Source organism: Oncorhynchus mykiss, chromosome 28 (assembly GCF_057628025.1).
Source record: "Oncorhynchus mykiss isolate SJ-2025 chromosome 28, ASM5762802v1, whole genome shotgun sequence".
Classification (NCBI taxonomy): Eukaryota; Metazoa; Chordata; class Actinopteri; order Salmoniformes; family Salmonidae; genus Oncorhynchus; species Oncorhynchus mykiss.
The window spans coordinates 34,799,377-34,817,500 of record NC_143049.1 but is presented as its reverse complement, the minus strand read 5'-3'; the positions used below and the strand labels follow the sequence as shown (position 1 = coordinate 34,817,500).

At 42.8% G+C, this 18,124-nt stretch overlaps 1 protein-coding gene across 2 annotated transcripts; it reads left to right on the top strand.

The window, feature by feature from the left end:
• Positions 1 to 689: 689 nt before the first annotated feature.
• Positions 690 to 13,935, top strand: LOC110509045 (sterile alpha motif domain-containing protein 7-like). 2 transcript variants are annotated; one of them, XM_021589991.3, is made up of 7 exons: positions 690 to 1,123; positions 9,806 to 9,941; positions 10,375 to 10,699; positions 11,631 to 12,271; positions 12,404 to 12,525; positions 12,827 to 12,937; positions 13,123 to 13,935. In XM_021589991.3, the coding sequence occupies exons 2-7, from the start codon at positions 9,839 to 9,841 to the stop codon at positions 13,369 to 13,371; spliced, it is 1,551 nt and encodes a 516-aa protein (XP_021445666.2). In that variant the 5' UTR covers positions 690 to 1,123; positions 9,806 to 9,838; the 3' UTR covers positions 13,372 to 13,935. The 2 variants fall into 2 exon arrangements, with proteins under 2 accessions (XP_021445666.2, XP_036822836.2); XM_036966941.2 differs by lacking the exon at positions 690 to 1,123 and adding an exon at positions 6,935 to 7,080.
• Positions 13,936 to 18,124: the final 4,189 nt, after the last annotated feature.

The window sequence follows — 18,124 nt, the reverse complement described above, 5'->3', positions numbered from 1 at the left end:
AGTGACTGGAGGGTGCTAGTACGACAAACATGGCAACAGCGTAACGATCCTGAGTACACTTAACCCTGCGGGAGCCTCATGCTCACACCTAAACTGGATAGAGAGAGCGAGAGAGACTGTCCACCACTGTCCCCCATGCAATAACACCCTTAGTTAGCAGAAACACCCTACCCCCCACAATACTGCACACCTAGCTGTAGACTAATCCTACTTTATCCCTACAGGATAAAAAAAAAAAAAAAGCATAATTCGAGGAACTGCACCAAGGGCCTCTGCTGTAAGCGGCTGGTGAGCACAAACTGTCAGATTAAGACGTCTGAGAGGATGATCCTGGTCACACATTTAGCAGGATTTTATTTCCTACCAAATGACCAGCTTGGATATTTGGCCAGTGTCCCTGTATGGAACTACAGAGAGTCTTAATAAACAAACCCAGACACCTCGTCAAAACAAAAACAAACAAACAAAACAAAAACATGGTTGTTCTTCCCACATGACACAGTTCACAAGGCCAACCTTCCCTGTACTGTTAGTGGCCACCGAGTGGTAGTGGTTACCTTATAAGGCCTCCCCTTTTTCTGCCATCGGAAAAAGGGAGCTAAAGCATTTAGGTGTCTTAACCGCGGCCTAAAGTGCTAACAAGGGCTTAGTGAGGTAAATGTTGAAAGAGGTTTAGCCTCCCAACGCTTAATGCAGGACTCTCCTGGGAGTAATTACTGTGAAGCGCCTGGTCCGGCCGGTGCGTAGTTGGATGAGGAGATCACCCCAATGTCAGGAAATAGGGGAGGGGGTGGTGCTTAACTCGGGAGATAAAGCCAGGCTAATAGAGTTGAGGCAAAGCGGTATTTAAAGTTTTTTTTTTGTTGGTTAAGGCCGTTAGTTAGCCGTTAGCTGCTGACACAGGACAGGGGTGTGGCTGATTGGCTGGTCACCACTTATCAGAGGTGTCAAGCTAGGCTGCTATACCAAGGCCCTGAGGAATCCATCAGCATCATATTCTGTGAACTCCTGACCTGAAGATACAGTGTAGCTTTAAGGTTTTTTATTTTGTTTAACTTCTCGTTCTGTCTACTCTGTTGGGACAAGTCAGTCACAAGCTCTTCTCATTGGCAGGAACTTGAAGGTGAGTCAAATTAACTTACCTCTGTCCTCTCCCCCTCCACTCTCTCTCTCTGTTACTCTTCAACCTTCTCCCTATTCCCACTCTCTCATTCATTCTTCATTCTGTGCGTTTCAAAAGCTGAACACTAAAATAAGATGTTATTAAATTGAATAATGCAAAGAGCACAGATCTGTAAAAAAAATAAAGAAAAACAGTGGAACTCCTTAGAATTTGCTGAAGGTTCATTTTAGTAAACTTCACAATTTATGTGAAGCACATGATGGAAATGTGAGCTGCAGTATTTGGAACATAGGTTGGATGATGTGATTTCCTATCTAATTTAAATATTATGTTTATTTTGCTCACGCCCATTGGTTCATCCACACTGAACAAATAGTGTATGTTAAAACCACATGCACGTAAATTGCATATATATATATATATATATATATATATATATATATATATATATATATTGCAGTTATATATATAATTACTGTTATATATATATATATATATATATATATATATATATATATATATATATATTCTATCTACGTATACTCTACATATTTGAAAATGTATGTATTCACCAAATACACACTGTGAAATGCATTTTACAGTAGTTGCAATCAATCAATTTGTATTCACAAAAGTTGTTCCTTAAAGGGATAGTTCAGTGATTTATTCAAATTCGGGGTTTAAAAAAAAGGCTAATTTGAGCATTTGTTGACTATGTTTAGTCTAACTGTGGATAACTCCCTCCCCAAAAAGTGTGGATTGCAGTCACTCCTTGTCTATAGACAGGGTTGGGAAGGTCACTCATATCATCTTTTTCATTAAAGGCTAAACTGATCCTAGTTCAGCACCAGGGTTGAGTAGGTTTCTCATCTTATTCATTAGGATCTTGAAGGCTAAACTGATCCTAGTTCAGCACCAGGGTTGGGTAGTTTCTCATCTTATTCATTATGATGTTAAAGGCTAAACTGATCCTAGTTCAGCACCAGGGTTGGGTAGTTTCTCATCTTATTCATTATGATCTTGAAGGCTAAACTGATCCTAGTTCAGCACCAGGGTTGGGTAGTTTCTCATCTTATTCATTAGGATGTTAAAGGCTAAACTGATCCTAGTTCAGCACCAGGGTTGGGTAGTTTCTCATCTTATTCATTAGGATCTTAAACGCTAAACTGATCCTAGTTCAGCACCAGGGTTGGGTAGGTTTCTCATCTTATTCATTATGATCTTAAAGGCTAAACTGATCCTAGTTCAGTACCAGGGTTGAGTAGGTTTATCATCATATTCATTATGATGTTAAAGGCTAAACTGATCCTAGTTCAGCACCAGGGTTGGGTAGTTTCTCATCTTATTCATTAGGATCTTAAACGCTAAACTGATCCTAGTTCAGCACCAGGGTTGGGTAGGTTTCTCATCTTATTCATTAGGATCTTAAAGTCTAAACTGATCCTAGTTCAGCACCAGGGTTGAGTAGGTTTATCATCTTATTCATTATGATGTTAAAGGCTAAACTGATCCTAGTTCAGCACCAGGGTTGGATAGGTTTCTCATCTTATTCATTATGATGTTAAAGGCTAAACTGATCCTAGTTCAGCACCAGGGTTGGATAGGTTACTTTCTAAATGTAATCCGTTTCAGTTACCTGTCTAAAATGATAATCAGTAATATAACTTTTGGATTACCCAAAACTCAGCAACCTAATCATTTTACTTTAATTTACTTTCCTCGTTAGAACAAGACAAAAAAGGATCTATCAAACACATTTGGTGTGTCATCATAGTGGTCTCTGACTTGTGATCAGACTCACTTAGGTAGGAACAAACTTAAACGTGCGTCTTTTTTTCAATGCTGAATGTCATTGAGAAAATGGAAAGGTGTCATAATGTTGTTTTTTTCTCTCCCTCAAACATCATTTCTGAATTTAAAAGTAATCACAGAACTAATCCATTTGTTTTTCAAAAGTATTTGTAATCTGATTACAATATTTTAGTTTGTAGCGTAACTGATTAGTAACGGGGTTTTGTATCCAGATAACATGTCATTCTTTACTTACCCAACCCGGTCTATAGTCTACGTTCAGGGTAAGGAAATGAATATAAAAATATGTAGAATACTGTAGCTGAACTGTCCCTTTAACTTTTTGTCTGTTGAGTTATTTTATTTTATTTATGTAAAATATTTAGGTAATGATGCCGTGAACTATGCAGTTGTAGGTAGCACGGACAGTTAAAAACAAATATATATATATTTACATTTTTTTTTTTGACTTTACCTCTCTAGCCTGGTCTGTAGTCACATGTGCTCATCTAATTAAATCAAAATCTAATTAAAATATCAACCTCATCGATATCTAAACCTCGGGTTCATTCAAACATGCAAACAAGGTGTTGATGGTCTCAGCAAAAGTATGTCTAGCATTTGTTTGTCACTTAAGGGGATTATAACGTTCCAGACGATGCTTCTGTCTTGTCTGATATGACCTCCCCAAATGCAAGGCTTCATGTAAGTCGTCAGCAATTTTCCTTTAATTCATTCTTGTAATGAGATTAGCCCGGGCAGCCGCAAATCCAGGCACCCGGAGCTCTAGTCTTTAGATACAGGCTTCCACTTGTCACATGCAGGCCAAAACTCCAGTTGCTGTGTGCAAACATGTCAGATCAAATGTGGAAACTCCCACATCTCACTGTTCGAAAACCTCAAGTTTTTAAGGTTTTTAAAAATGTACATGTTTATCCAAATGAATGGCATTACTTTAGTGGCTTGAGTTCAAATGTACCATAGAATCAGCTACAGTAGGAGCTTAGTTAGTAAGTCAGTTAGTGAGGATTGATTAACTGGGTGTCATTAGTCTAATGTTTCGGACTCCATCTAAAGGTCATCTATTACATTTTGGAGGTGACGATAATAGTTCAATATTTGAGTTAACTATCCCTTTAAAATACTCAATGTGGTCATTTGATTAACTTTAGTATATTCCGTAACACTTTACTTGACACCCAGCATCATAACATGTTATGACCCAAATATTTACACCTGCTGTGACATATATTGTGTTATTTTATGGCTGGCTGTGACACCTACATAAGACTGTCAAAACTCCCAACAAAACCTACCACACAAGGCAAAACATTCCATTACACCATAGCCTACGTGTCAACAGTATGTTTATGTTTTATCATTTTTGGGAGAAACAACCCATATTAAATTATCGTTGTAATTGCGCACACATTGATTTCACACATACATCCACCGTAATGCACTGTTGCTGATGACTGGGATGAATGCAGGAGCAGATTTCAGGAGCAGGACAAGACACCCTCTTTTTGACTCATGACTGATATATATATATATATATATATGTATATGTATATATATATATATATATATATATATATATATATATATATATATATATATATATATATATATTTACCTTTATTTAACTAGGCAAGTCAGTTAAGAACAAATTATTATAAGGGCCTGTACTTGACAGGCCTATCTGGCTTATACAGTGGTGCAAAAAAGGATTTAGTCAGCCACCAATTGTGCAAGTTCTCCCACTTAAAAAGATGAGAGAGGCCTGTAATTTTCATCATAGGTACACTTCAAATATGACAGACAAAATGAGAGAAAAAAAATCCAGAAAATCACATTGTAGGATTTTTAATGAATTTATTTGCAAATTATGGTGGAAAATAAGTATTTGGTCACCTAAAAACAAGCAAGATTTCTGACTCTCACAGACCTGTAACTTCTTCTTTAAGAGGCTCCTCTGTCCTCCACTCGTTGCCTGTATTAATGGCACCTATTTGAACTTGTTATCAGTATGAAAGACACCTGTCCACAACCCACGGGGTGAGATCATGCGGGGAGCCCCAGATCGAGGGAGATTATCAGTGGTCTTGTATGTCTTCCATTTCCTAATAATTGCTCCCACAGTTGATTTCTTCAAACCAAGCTGCTTACCTATTGCAGATTCAGTCTTCCCAGCCTGGTGCAGGTCTACAATTTTGTTTCTGGTGTCCTTTGACAGCTCTTTGGTCTAGGCCATAATGGAGTTTGGAGTGTGACTGATTGAGGTTGTGGACAGGTGTCTTTTATACTGATAACAAGTTCAAACAGGTGCTTTCAGTTAACTCAGTTGTTATGATATATTATGACAGGTTATGACACGTTAAGTCAGTTGTCATGACCATATTATGACATGGTTATGGCCGTGTCCTAACGTGTTTTGACACTGGGTGTCAAGTGAAGTGTTACCATTTATTCACTGTACATTGTGTGGAGAAGAGACTATTCAACCCATCGAAAAAATATGACAAATAAATATTACTGAATCGAATGATACTCTCACTATGTGACCCATGTTGGAATCAAACACACAACACTGGTGTCTCTGCTGCCACCAAACTCTAACAAACTGAGCCATTTGTATTGGTATTGGTATTGGTATTGGTATTGTATAAGGATCCCCATTAGCCACTGCAAAAGCATCAGCTACTCTTCCTGGGGTCCACATGAACATGACATCATACATAGTACGGAACATTATTAGTCAAGCACTGAAAAGCATCATTTCGAAACGGTACATATCAGTACACACAATATCTAGGTCTAATACATAGTGCAGTGCCATTTCAAAACAAGATATATAAAATGGCTGTGTCTCTTCACAGCCCACTTTGTGCAGTTAGTTGTTCTTTTATCTGATTTTTGAAACTGGTTTTATCGCTAGCTTGAGTTACCTGTGGTGGCAGAGAGTTCCATGTAGTAATGAGTTTCCCAGCCTCTGTTCTGGACCTGGGGACTGTGAAGAGACCTCTGGTTGCATGTCTATTGTTGTACAGATGCGTGTCCGAACTGTGTGCCAGCTGCTTGAACAAACAGTTCGTTACCTTCAACTCATTAATACCTCGCATAAAGACCAATAGTGATACAGTCAATGTCTCCTCAACTTTGAGCCAGGAGAGACTGACATGCATGGTACTGACACTTTCCCTCCATGTACATCTAAGTGCAATACGTGCTGCTTTGTTCTGGACCAACTGATTGGCTGATTCTGGACCAACTAACAGGCTGATTGGTCGGCTGTTTGAACCATTTCAAGGGTGCTCTGCTATTCTTGGGTAGCGGAATGACCTTTGCCCCCCTCCACATCTGAGGGCACACATCGTCTTCTAGGCTTAAATTGTGTTCCGCTACCAACCTCAGCAATGTGCCATCCAGGTTGTCGGTACCAGGTCCTTATTTATAGATAGCAACAATTGTTTCACCTCTTCCACACCCACTTTGTAGAACTCAAAACTAAAGTGCTTGTCTTCCATTATTTGGTCCATTGTGCATGAAATATGAAGGCTCAGAATTTGTTGTTTGACCAACACATATTTTTCACATCTTTAACATTGGAGTCATTGTAAAAAAAAAAACCTCTTGTATATAATATAATTATAATCGTTTAAACACAATTTTAGGTCCGGTCTTTGGAACATTGTTTTTTCTAGTTAAGGCTTTAATGATCGCTACATCTGATGGGTGTGGATACTGCTCTAGAGCAGATTTCTGTAACGTTAGTAAAGATGTGATCAATACACGTGGATGATTTAGTTCCTGTTCTGTTTGTAAACACTCTGGTGGGTTGACTGATAACCGGAACCAGATTACAACAGGCGTTTTACAGTGAATTGTACAGTAGTTGCTCAGCTGTATGGCAAGTCCTAGTGTGTGCTGCAATAGGGGCCAGGCCTCTCTGGCTTCCCTCGGACTCTTCTTGGTTCAAGTTCATACAAGCCCTACTCTTCCTGTAAAAGATTAATTACTGAGTACAAGCTGTTTTTCCAGCTGAGCGCTATACCTCAAAGACTAGTGTCCCCTCTTCTGACTGGTAGTTCAGTGATAATAGTAGGGATAGGCTTGAATGTACAGTAGTCTGTTGTTTTCGTAGCGTTGGTTTGGTCACTAACCGGGTGAGTTTTCATTTATTTATTACACGCATAGACATACTTATACTCATAGACATATTCACTTTACCGCTACCTACGTGTACAAATGACCTGGACTAACCGGTACCCCCGCACACTGACTCAGTACCGGTACCCCCTGTATATAGCCTCGTTATTGTTATTGTTATTTTTTTTTAAACTTTAGTTTATTTAGTAAATATTTTCTTAACTCTATTTTCTTATAAATGCATTGTTGGGTTAAGGGCTTGTAAGTAAGCATTTCACGGTAAGGTCTACTACACCTGTTGTATTCGGCTCATGTGACAAATAAAATGTGATTTAATCCATACTGACATTCACGCAGGCAAAATGACACTATGATGCAATAGATTTTTCCTTACACTCACATTATGGAGACATTTTACACGCTAACTCTTAGTACACAATATACTGTACTCAACACAGATACCCCCCCCCCCCCCCCCACACACACCCCCCCCCCCACACACACACCCCCCCCCACACCCCCCCCCCCCACCCACACACACCCCCCCCAAAAAAAAAAAAACACTTATGTAAATTTACATTCAGGCTACCTGAGGAGGACAGATAAAACCTTGAGCCGCCCATGTATTAATCCACTATGTCATCTTTCTAAATGTTCTCTCTTCTTACCTCTATCCGTTCCTTTTGTATATTTGCTGAGTTTAATAGATGAAAGATAAAAGGTTGTGTGGAGAGTGACATTGGTAGCAGGGACCAGGGTGACCATGCTTGCGTGTGGCGCCACATATTTGCCCATAAACCAATTTCCCTCCACCAGATTTATCCCCCAAGGTGTTTTCAGGACATCTCAAGGGGCTGATGGAGGCTAATAAGATTATCACTCAAGGTGTATTGTCTGGTGTGCTTACAGGCAAGGTTTGCTGAGGTAAAACTCCTAAACGCCCGGATTACCTCCAACACATCCCTTTAAAGTGCTGTATAGTCAGGATTTAGCTAATCGGATAGTGGGGGGAGGGAGGGCCAGGTTGGAAGACACACGGGTCAGCAGATGTTCTCGGGGCCTGGCAGACTAGATGGGACTAACAGGAGGATTAGATGGGTCTGTGAGGGAACTTTAGGGGACTGTGGGGTAGTACGGTACACCACTGACTGGGGATAAAGGCTGCTAACGGTTAGGGATAGGCTGGATCTTATGGGGGGGGGTTTATTTAGGCAAGTATATTTTGTCAGGGGTGTGTTGTCATAGGTTACCCCATAGGTGTATCTAGACACACGCGCACACATACACACACGCACTTACACACACACACACGCACCTACACACACACACACGCACCTACACACACACACACGCACCTACACACACACACACGCACCTACACACACACACACACACACACGCACCTACACACACACACACACACACACACACGCACACACGCACCTACACACACACACACACACACACACACACACACACACACACACACACCATGAAGGAGAGATACCCAGTCATTTCAGTAACGCCATGACCACAGTTATTTCAGAGCCACCTCCGACATAATATTTTCCTGTAGTATGTGTTAAAAAATTGGAGTCCATTTTTTTATGGATATAAATCTACAGCCCACACTGGTCCTGGATTAAAGCACTGTCCGTTCATTAGATGCTAATCAGAGGTGTCTAAGTCAATCAGGTGTAATGACAAGCTGCAATGGTGTGTGTGTGTGTGTGTGTGTGTGTGTGTGTGTGTGTGTGTGTGTGTGTGTGTGTGTGTGTGTGTGTGTGTGTGTGTGTGTGTGTGTGTGTGTGTGTGTGTGTGTGTATGTGTGTGTGTGGGTGTGATAATTAAAAGGATTGTTGTTGTAGCAGAGAGAAAGAGGTATATGGAGGCAGAAAGTGTTCCAATGTTCCTTTCTGCTCTGAGGTGAATCTAGAGTCTAGACAGTATTCCTCAATCCTCAATATAGCTTTGGTTGCTCCACCAAAACTTCATTGTCAACTTTTGACAACAGTTTCTTTTTTATATATCTCAATGTCATCAGTCTTGTCTCTCTCTCTCTCTCTCTCCCTTATTAACAGACCATTGATGAAAACATGCTTAGCAATGATTAGCAATCCTCACATGCCTATTAAGTGTACTAGTTATGGTAGTATTGTAACGTAAGGGTTTATTGATGGACAGTACACACGTGATCACTGACGAGTAGTAGCCTAATCTTTTCTGAGTCCTGAGGACTTATGTTGCATCCCTCTTGGGCTATAACTTAGTTAATTGGGCTAACACGGTATTGAGTTTCACCAACCACCCATGTTTGATATCTGTTCAGTTACATCAACACACAGTAACTGTATGCCATCATTTTAATCATAGAGGGCCTTTCAATGTATAAGGTCATGGTTGCCTCCTAGTGGTGAAATATGAAAATGACAAGCAATTTAAAGAAGGTTGCTAAAAGGGGACTTAACTAAGACTAATTAACACTAATCTGCTCAACACCACTTTACCTTTTTTTATACTGGGCAAGTGCGGTCTTTCCTGTACCAGGTATATGTAAGCAAGGTTCCTTCCTTCTTAAAGGACCAATTAGATTAAAACAAGTACTTGAAAACAGACTAAATCACTGTTAGCTAACCATCTGAGGGACCAATCAGCAATATCCCAGGGACCAATGCTGATCCACGGGCCACAGGTTGACAAACACTGGTCTTAAATACTAATCTCCTCATCTCGGTTCCACAGAGAGGCAGTTTCCTAGAGGTCATAGGTCAGGCCATGACCCCGAGGGAGCAGCTGAGAAAGATGTCAGCGATGGGGGAGCAGGGGGCTCTGGATGAGAAACACTGGTACCGCCTGGTCAATGGCATGTCTGCTGGAGGTAAGGCTGATCCACCTGGCTTGAATCTGCATGTCTCTCCGTTAGCCTGCTGAGCTAAAGTCCTAGGTATTAGCTCGTTCATCCTTGCCTAGAAAATTCCCTCAACCTAACCAAGAACATTCATACTCTTCCATACCTTAGACGCAGGAGCTTTTCACTGACCTAGGTAATTACTGGGGCCCAGAACTTTACCTGATCAGGTCACATGGTCAGTGGAAACTTTGGGCCCTAGTTTTGTATCGACTTCTAAATGGCGTGACACATCCACCATCGAAGGCTAGGTATTTCAGAAGGTTAGGTATTTCACTAGTCCTGCATGTTAGAGCTCGAAGCCTAAGATTTTCACTGTACCCTGCAATCACACCTGCAACCCTGTACATGTGACTGTTAAACACTCTGAATCTGAATCGTGTTGCGCTGTGTTTCGTCGCAGAGCTACGTCAGCGGCAGGAGATGATGATGAGAAACCAGATGACCATGACTCCTCAGATCCTGGCCCAGGGACAGCAGAGGCTACAGGGGGTGCCCACCCAGTTTGAGCCCCGCTTCATGGAAAGAGAGCTAGCTCCTCCCTCTGAGATGGTATCTTCTGAGGTCAGGCAGATGCACATGGGGGGTCACCTCGGTCCGCCCATGCCCCCACACCCTGGTATACCTGGCAGGGGCTTCCCTGGAGCTGGCTATAGCTTCATGCCCTCAGAGCCCATGGAGACAGTTGCCCGGCGACAGGAGCTCATCCACAAGCAGAACATCGCCAGGTACGGTCTGACATTGATCTGTAGCTGCATGTTACAGGGCATGTCAAAGTACACGTCATGGACTCAAGGGCTTTGGAAATCATAGCCCTCCCTTTTACGGGCCCCTTCAACTTAATACCAAGAGCCTGTTTCATGCACTACATTACAGAACAGTTGGCAGATATGATTTGATTAAATACAGAGCCTATACACAGAGCACATGTGACCTACAAATGTGTATTGTTATATATATATATATATGTGTAGTGTTCGGTTACGTCTGATTGGTGTGTTACATCTGATTGGTGTATTGGTTTGTGTTGGTGTGTGTTGTTACGTCTGATTGATGTGTTACGTTTGATTGGTGTATTGTTACATCTGATTGGTGTGTTGTTACGTCTGATTGGTGTGTTGTTACGTCTGATTGGTGTGTTGTTACGTCTGATTGGTGTATTGTTACGTCTGATTGGTGTGTTACGTCTGATTGGTTTATTGTTACATATGTCTGATTGGTGTGTTACATCTGATTGGTGTATTGTTACGTCTGATTGATGTGTTACGTCGGATTGGTGTGTTGTTACGTCTGATTGGTGTGTTACGTCTGATTGGTTTATTGCTACATCTGATTGGTGTGTTGCGTCTGATTGGTTTATTGTTACATACGTCTGATTGGTGTGTTACATCTGATTGGTGTATTGTTACGTCTGATTGATGTGTTACGTCGGATTGGTGTGTTGTTACGTCTGATTGGTGTGTTACGTCTGATTGGTTTATTGCTACATCTGATTGGTGTGTTACGTCTGATTGGTTTATTGTTACATCTGATTGGTGTATTGTTACGTCTGATTGGTGTGTTACGTTAGTTGGTGTATTGTTATGTCTGATCGGTGTGTTGTTATGTCTGATTGGTGTATTGTTACGTCTAACTGGTTTGTATTGGTTGTTTTTTCAGGATGGAGATGAATGCCATCCTCCATCAGAAGGAGATGGAGAACGCGCATCAGAAGGGTCTGATGGGTATGGAGGCGCCCATGATGTACCAGTCCAATGCCATGGCGTTCAGAGGGCGCCAACGCCTCCCAGACGGCCACGACGTCTTCGTCCACCGCACCACCCTGGAGGAAATGCAGGCCAACAGCCTCCTGATGTCCTCCAGCCCCTATCCACCAATCAGCACGCTGCAGAGGGAAAGGAGCCGCAGGGTCGGTCGCAGGGCAGCTAATCACAAGAGCACAGAGAGCCACGCATCGGGCCCGAAGGGCCAATCGGAAGACAAGAGCGTGGAGCAGAGTCCCGGCGGTGCCTCGGGAGAGGAGAAAGAGGCGGAGGGGAAAATGGACATGGGAGGGGAGGCGGCCAGCAAACAACATCAAACCAAAATGGACGCACAGCTCTCGGCGGGCAGCAGGAAGAGCTACAAGGAGGAGGAGCAGGGCCTGCGCAAGGCCTGCATAAACAGTCAAGATGGCTGCCCTGACGTTACCAACTGCAACAGTGGCGCCAGCGACAAAGACATGCCTGGCCAATGCTCTGCGTTCCAGTATCCCTCCGCCAGTGGGCCTATCCCAGGCATGCCTTACATGTTCCCTCATGGTGGGTCTACTTTCTACAGTCTTATTTTGATCAAAACTCTCAGGGGTTTGTGCTGCTGTCTTTGATTTGATTTGTATCATTTATTTGACCAAGGGATAGATGTGAGCCGTGTGTGTGTGTTGTTTTGATCAGGGCACCCCAATCTCTTTCTCAACGGAGAAGATATGTCCTCTATCCAAGACCTCAGGAAGTGGACAGTGGACGACGTGTACAACTTCATCAACAACATACCCAGCTGCTCTGAATATGCTCAGGTTGGTGTCTTTTCCTGGTCATCATCAAAACAGTAGAGTGACTTCCTGCTTACAAAAATCAATTACAACAGAATTCAAATCTGCCAGGACTGTCACTGTTGTTTCTTAACAGTTTGCACCCTCCCCCGAGACAGTCCCACTTTGCAGGTTTGAATTCTGTTGTTGGTGATTTTTGTAAACAGAAAGTTGCCTCGCTGTATATAGTGTCATACTGCTGCACCTGCCTTTTAAAAGATGTTCTTCTAACTGGTTAAACGTTCCTGTATCCCTCCTCCTCATGTTACCTGATTATTCCCTGCAGACGTTCAAGGACCACGTGATAGATGGGGAAACGTTGCCGCTCCTGACAGAAGACCATCTACTGGACACCATGGGACTGAAGCTGGGCCCTGCACTCAAGATACGATCACAGGTAGACAAACCATCAAACAAATTTGGACAGCAGACCAAAAGATTTTCAAGTGCTGTCTATTTAATTTTCAATGGGATTAAATATTTTGCAAATCATTTTCGGGGAAAAAAAAGTATTGATGCACATTGTTTCAGCACATTGTTTATTACAATACCTTTTGGCATCTCTATCTCTGTCCCACCCAGGTGTCTCGACGGCTAGGCAGCATGTTTTATATGATGAACCTCCCGCTCGCCGCCGCCGCCGCTCTGCAGGCCGCCCCTGAGAAGGCAGGAGGAGGCCGATCGTCAGAGATCAGCTCCCCTGTTAACTGTAACAGTGTGGAGATGATGGGCAGCCCGTGCACCAGAGACCCAGAGGGCCTGAAACCAACCGACTCCCTCCCAGAGATTGACAACCCCTCTCCCCCTTCGGCCAGCAGTGGAACTGCCTGAGGCATCAGTGTGTGGGAGAAGAGTCGTCAGCCAGTGGTTCAGATCCAAGTCGACCACTAGCCCCTACCACATACATATAGACACATAAGACCCTCTAAGGACTTCATGTAGATTTTTAAGCATTGGATGGGTATAAGTGATATAGTAACAGCTGCATCTTGCCCTCTGATTGGCTAGATGGAATTGTTGCTGTGTTGGATACACCTGTCCAACTTTCAGAAGTGCACAGGGAGTAGGAAATAGGGTTCAAATAGGAATTCAGCAAGTGTTTCAGCCCAAAGAGCTGCTTGTAAGCTGCTAACCATTTCCGTCAGGCAATGGTGTTCAGTTTTCTAGTGTGTGCCCTGCAGTGTTTAAACTGCTAGGCGTATGATGGCATTTTTGTATGTATTTAGTTACAGTTGAAATGTTTGGTACTTTTTTTCCCACCATGTTTCAGATTCAAGATGGAGGCATTAAACCCCAAGCCATTAGAAATATAGATGGCTTGATGAAGAATGGGAAGAACACTGAATATACACGTGACCTCTGTGTTTGGGGGGAAAATAAACTGTATTATGTAAATATTAATGCATTTATTGTGTTTTTGTAGCATAATGCTTTCCAATGAATATGTGTGATATTATCAGTTTTAATGAATATAAATGATTGATTTTAACGTCACAATGTAGCCTATCAAATCACAGTTTTTTTATACGTTTTTAATGTTTTCTGGTTCAGTTTTGAAACATTTTTAATGTAGCAATGTACACTGAACATCAATCATATAATCAATAATTATAATCAATAATAATTTATATGTCGATAGCTACACTTTATCTGAAATTGTACAGTTGGCACTCATCCAGTTTATCTACATTCAGGGGCGGACTGGGGCCAGAAATCGGCCCTGGCATTTCTAAAACACAGGCCTATTTTTTTCCTTGAGGCCCCCTGATTATTAGCCAGATAATGATCAAGTTAGACAGGCCCACTTGGCACTTTTTTTATCAGCCCATCTGCCCGAAATGCCAGAGGGCCAGTCCACCTGTGTACATTAGAATGAACACCCTTGACCCATTTGAGCACATTAGAATGAACACCCTTGACCCATTAGAGCACATTAGAATGAACACCCTTGACCCATTTGAGCACATTAGAATGAACACCCTTGACCCATTAGAGCATATTAGAATGAACACCCTTGACCCATTAGAGCACATTAGAATGAACACCCTTGACCCATTAGAGCACATTAGAATGAACACCCTTGACCAATTAGAGCACATTAGAATGAACACCCTTGACCCATTAGAGCACATTAGAATGAACACCTTTGACCCATTAGAGCACGTTAGAATGAACACATTACATTTTAAAATGGTTAATGGTTAAATGGTTAAAAAGGTTTACGGTTAAGGTTAGGCTAAGGGTAGGATTTAAGGTTTTACAACCCTTGCCTTTTGGCTGATCCATTTGTGGTTTCAGGTGTGGGGGAAAACCGAGTCAGGTGCTGTGGAATCAGTGAGGGTAACCAGAAGTTGTCTTGTGATGATTGTTTGTGTTTCTGCTGGTCAGAAGGAGCAAGTGCTCCGTGTTAAATGAATGGAGGCACCGAGATGTGGTTTTGCTCTCAAGAAAAGGGCGCCATTGAAAGGAGTGATTACTGGGGCAGCGGTAAATGTGAAAGATGACCAACTGAAGGGAAGATTTCCTGTGTTTGTGATGCTCGTTGTTTGGTGCGACACAGACAGGGTGGTGTGAGTGGTGGAACAGAAGAGTCATTGTCTGTTCTTTTGAGTTTTGATGTTGAGTTTTTGCCTGACAAATTGATGTTAGGATATATAAGTTATCCTGTACGAGCTTTTGTGCCGAATACATTACGTTATTACAGGTGTCAAGCTGATGGGCATGTGGCAACAGTGTGTAGGAGGGAGGTTCCTAGGTGTGAGAAGTGTGCAGAAGGGCATGAGACAAATGAATGTGTAGCATTGGGGAAAGTAGTGGTATGTGTTAGTTGTAGATGTGCTCATGGGGCTGGGGATCAGAAATGTCCGGTGCGAGAGAGGCAGGTTGAGGTTTCCAGGGTCTGAGTAGTGCAAAAGTTCTCATATGCTGAAGCAGTGAAGAAAGTAGAGTAAGATGAGTCAAGGGGGAGGGATCCTGAGAGGAGTGGTGTGACTAGTAGATCTGTCCCAGTACCGAGGGATAAACCAACAAGTGATATATACACTACCGTTCAAAAGGTTGGGGTCATTTAGAAATGTCCTTGTTTTTGAAAGAAAAGCACGTTTTGTCAGTTTAAAATAGCATCATATTGATCAGAAATACATTGTAGACATGTTTAATGTTGTAAATGACTATTGTAGCTGGAAACGGTAGATCTTTAATGAAAAATCTACATAGGCATACAGAGGCCTGTTGTGCTGAATAATGAAGCAATTAAAACTGGCCTTCTTTAGACTAGTTGAGTATCTGGAGCATCAGCATTTGTGGGTTCGATTACAGGCTCAAAATGGCCAGAAACAAAGCACTTTCTTCTGAAACTCGTCAGTCTATTCTTGTTCTGAGAAATGAAAGCTATTCCATGTGAGAAATTGCCAAGAAACTGAAGATCTCGTACAACGCTGTGTACTACTCCCTTCACAGAACAGCTCAAACTGGCTCTAACTGGAATAGAAAGAGGAGTGGGAGGCCCCGGTGCATAACTGAGCAAGAGGACAAGTATATTAGAGTGTCTAGTTTGAGGAAAACACGCCTCACAAGTCCTCAACTGGCAGCTTCATTAAATAGTACCCGCAAAACACCAGTCTCCACGTCAACACTGAAGAGGCGACTCCGGGATGCTGGTCTTCTAGGCAGAGTTGCAAAGAAAAAGACAGATCTCAGACTGACTAATAAAAAGAAAGATTAAGATGGGCAAAAGAACACAGACACTGGACAGAGAAACTCTGCCTAGAAGGCCAGCATCCAAGAGTCGCCTCTTCACTGTTGACCTTATGACTGGTGTTTTGCGAGTACTATTTAATGAAGCTGCCAGTTGAGGACTTGTGAGGCATCTGTGGGGGTGGAGGTGTGGATGAGAGGAGGGATGATAGTGGTAGTGAACTATTATAATCCGTGTCAAGTATTGGACATAGAAGAGTTGGAGAGAGTGAAGGGCCAGGATAGAAGTAAGGTCAGGTGGTGTTAGGATTTTAATGCCCACAACACGCTCTGGGGGGACGGATGGATGGATGGATCGAAATGGCCAAGTGATGGAAAATCTGATAGAAGTTAAAGATCTGGTGTACCTGAATGATGGCCGAGGGACCAGGATTGATGTAGACACAGGGAAAGAGTCTGCCTTGCACCTCACTCTGGTATCTAGTGTGATGACAGGAATCTGTTAGTGGGAGTTATGGGAGGAGTTGACAGTAGGGAGTGATCATTACCCCATAGTATGCACAGATGGCCAGAGGGAGGAGGAGGAGGTGTCAGTGGATGGAGTAGGCAGGTGGGTGTTTGAAAGGGCAAAGTGGGATCAGTTTCAGGAGCTGAGTGAGCAGGTGATGGTTTGGGTGGATATGAGAGGGGAAGTGGATAGTATGAATAACTGTCTGAGAACAGCTTTAGTGGGGGCAGCTACTGAGGTGATACTTAGGAGTTCAGGGAAGAGGAGGAGAAGGAAAGCAGTCCCGTGGTGGACGGAGGAGTGCGGGGAAATGGTGAGGAGTAGGAACTGGGAATGTAGAGTACTGAAAAGGACACATAACTTCAAACATCTGAGCAGGCCCAGGCTCTGGTGAGGAGAACTATACGTCAGGTAAAGAGGTCATATTGGCGTCGGTTCTGTGACACCATTGGAAGGGCGACACCAGTGGGAGAAGCCCGAGGGATGATTAATAGAATGAGTGGGGCCAGAAGGGAGTGGGATTATCCAGTGTTGACAAGTGGGAAGGATGTGGCAGTAACAGATGAGGAGAAGGCAGAGATGATGGCCAAAGCGTTAGTCCAAGTGCGTTGCTCGGCAAATTGGTCAGAGGAGGGGCAGAGGGAATGAGAGAGGAGCATCTTGGAGTGCTGGATAGGGGGGAGGAAGTAAAGGATGTGTTGAATGCACCATTTACCATGGCAGAGGTGAAAATGGCAATAGGTAAGGCTGGGTTAACTTCACCTGGGAAAGATGTGGTGTGCTATATTATGTTGGCCCATTTTAGTAATGAGGCACTGGATAAGCTATTGGTGTTGTACAACAGAGTGTGGGAGGAGTGGAAACTACCAGGCAGCTGGAAGGAAGCAGTAGTGTTACCAATCTGGAATCTGCGGAAGGACCCAACGAGGCCAACAAGCTATCGGCCAATAGCTTTAACATCACATGTATGTAAGTTTATGGGGTGTATGATAATGGAGCTTGTTAATCAAGCTTGATATTATGGGGATAGGAGGAAGAACGTACAACTGGATAAAGGACTTCCTGTTTGGAAGGTCTGTCCAGGTGAGGGTCAGGAAGTCTCTCTCAGGCAGCTACATGGTGGATAATGGCCCACCACAGTAACTAGTCCTCTGTTGTTCTCAATCCTGATCAATGATGTTTACTCTCAGATACAGCCGGATATTGGGAGGTCTTTATTTGCAGATGATGGGGACTTATGGAAAAGAGGAAGAAATGTGCCATATATAGTCAGGAAGGTACAGGAAGCAATTAATAAGGTAGAGCAGTGGGCATTATTGTGGGGATTCAGGTTCTCTGTAGAGAAAACTCAGACAGTGTTCTTTACCAGGAGGAAGGTGG

What these genes read in the sequence shown, in the direction of transcription:
- LOC110509045 (XM_021589991.3), top strand. Translation starts at nt 9,839, where the DNA reads ATGACCCCGAGGGAGCAGCTGAGAAAGATGTCAGCGATGGGGGAGCAG. An exon ending in CACAAGCAGAACATCGCCAG is followed by an intron (nt 10,700 to 11,630) that starts GTACGGTCTGAC and finishes TTGTTTTTTCAG; the next exon opens with GATGGAGATGAATGCCATCC. An exon ending in GCTGCTCTGAATATGCTCAG is followed by an intron (nt 12,526 to 12,826) that starts GTTGGTGTCTTT and finishes TATTCCCTGCAG; the next exon opens with ACGTTCAAGGACCACGTGAT.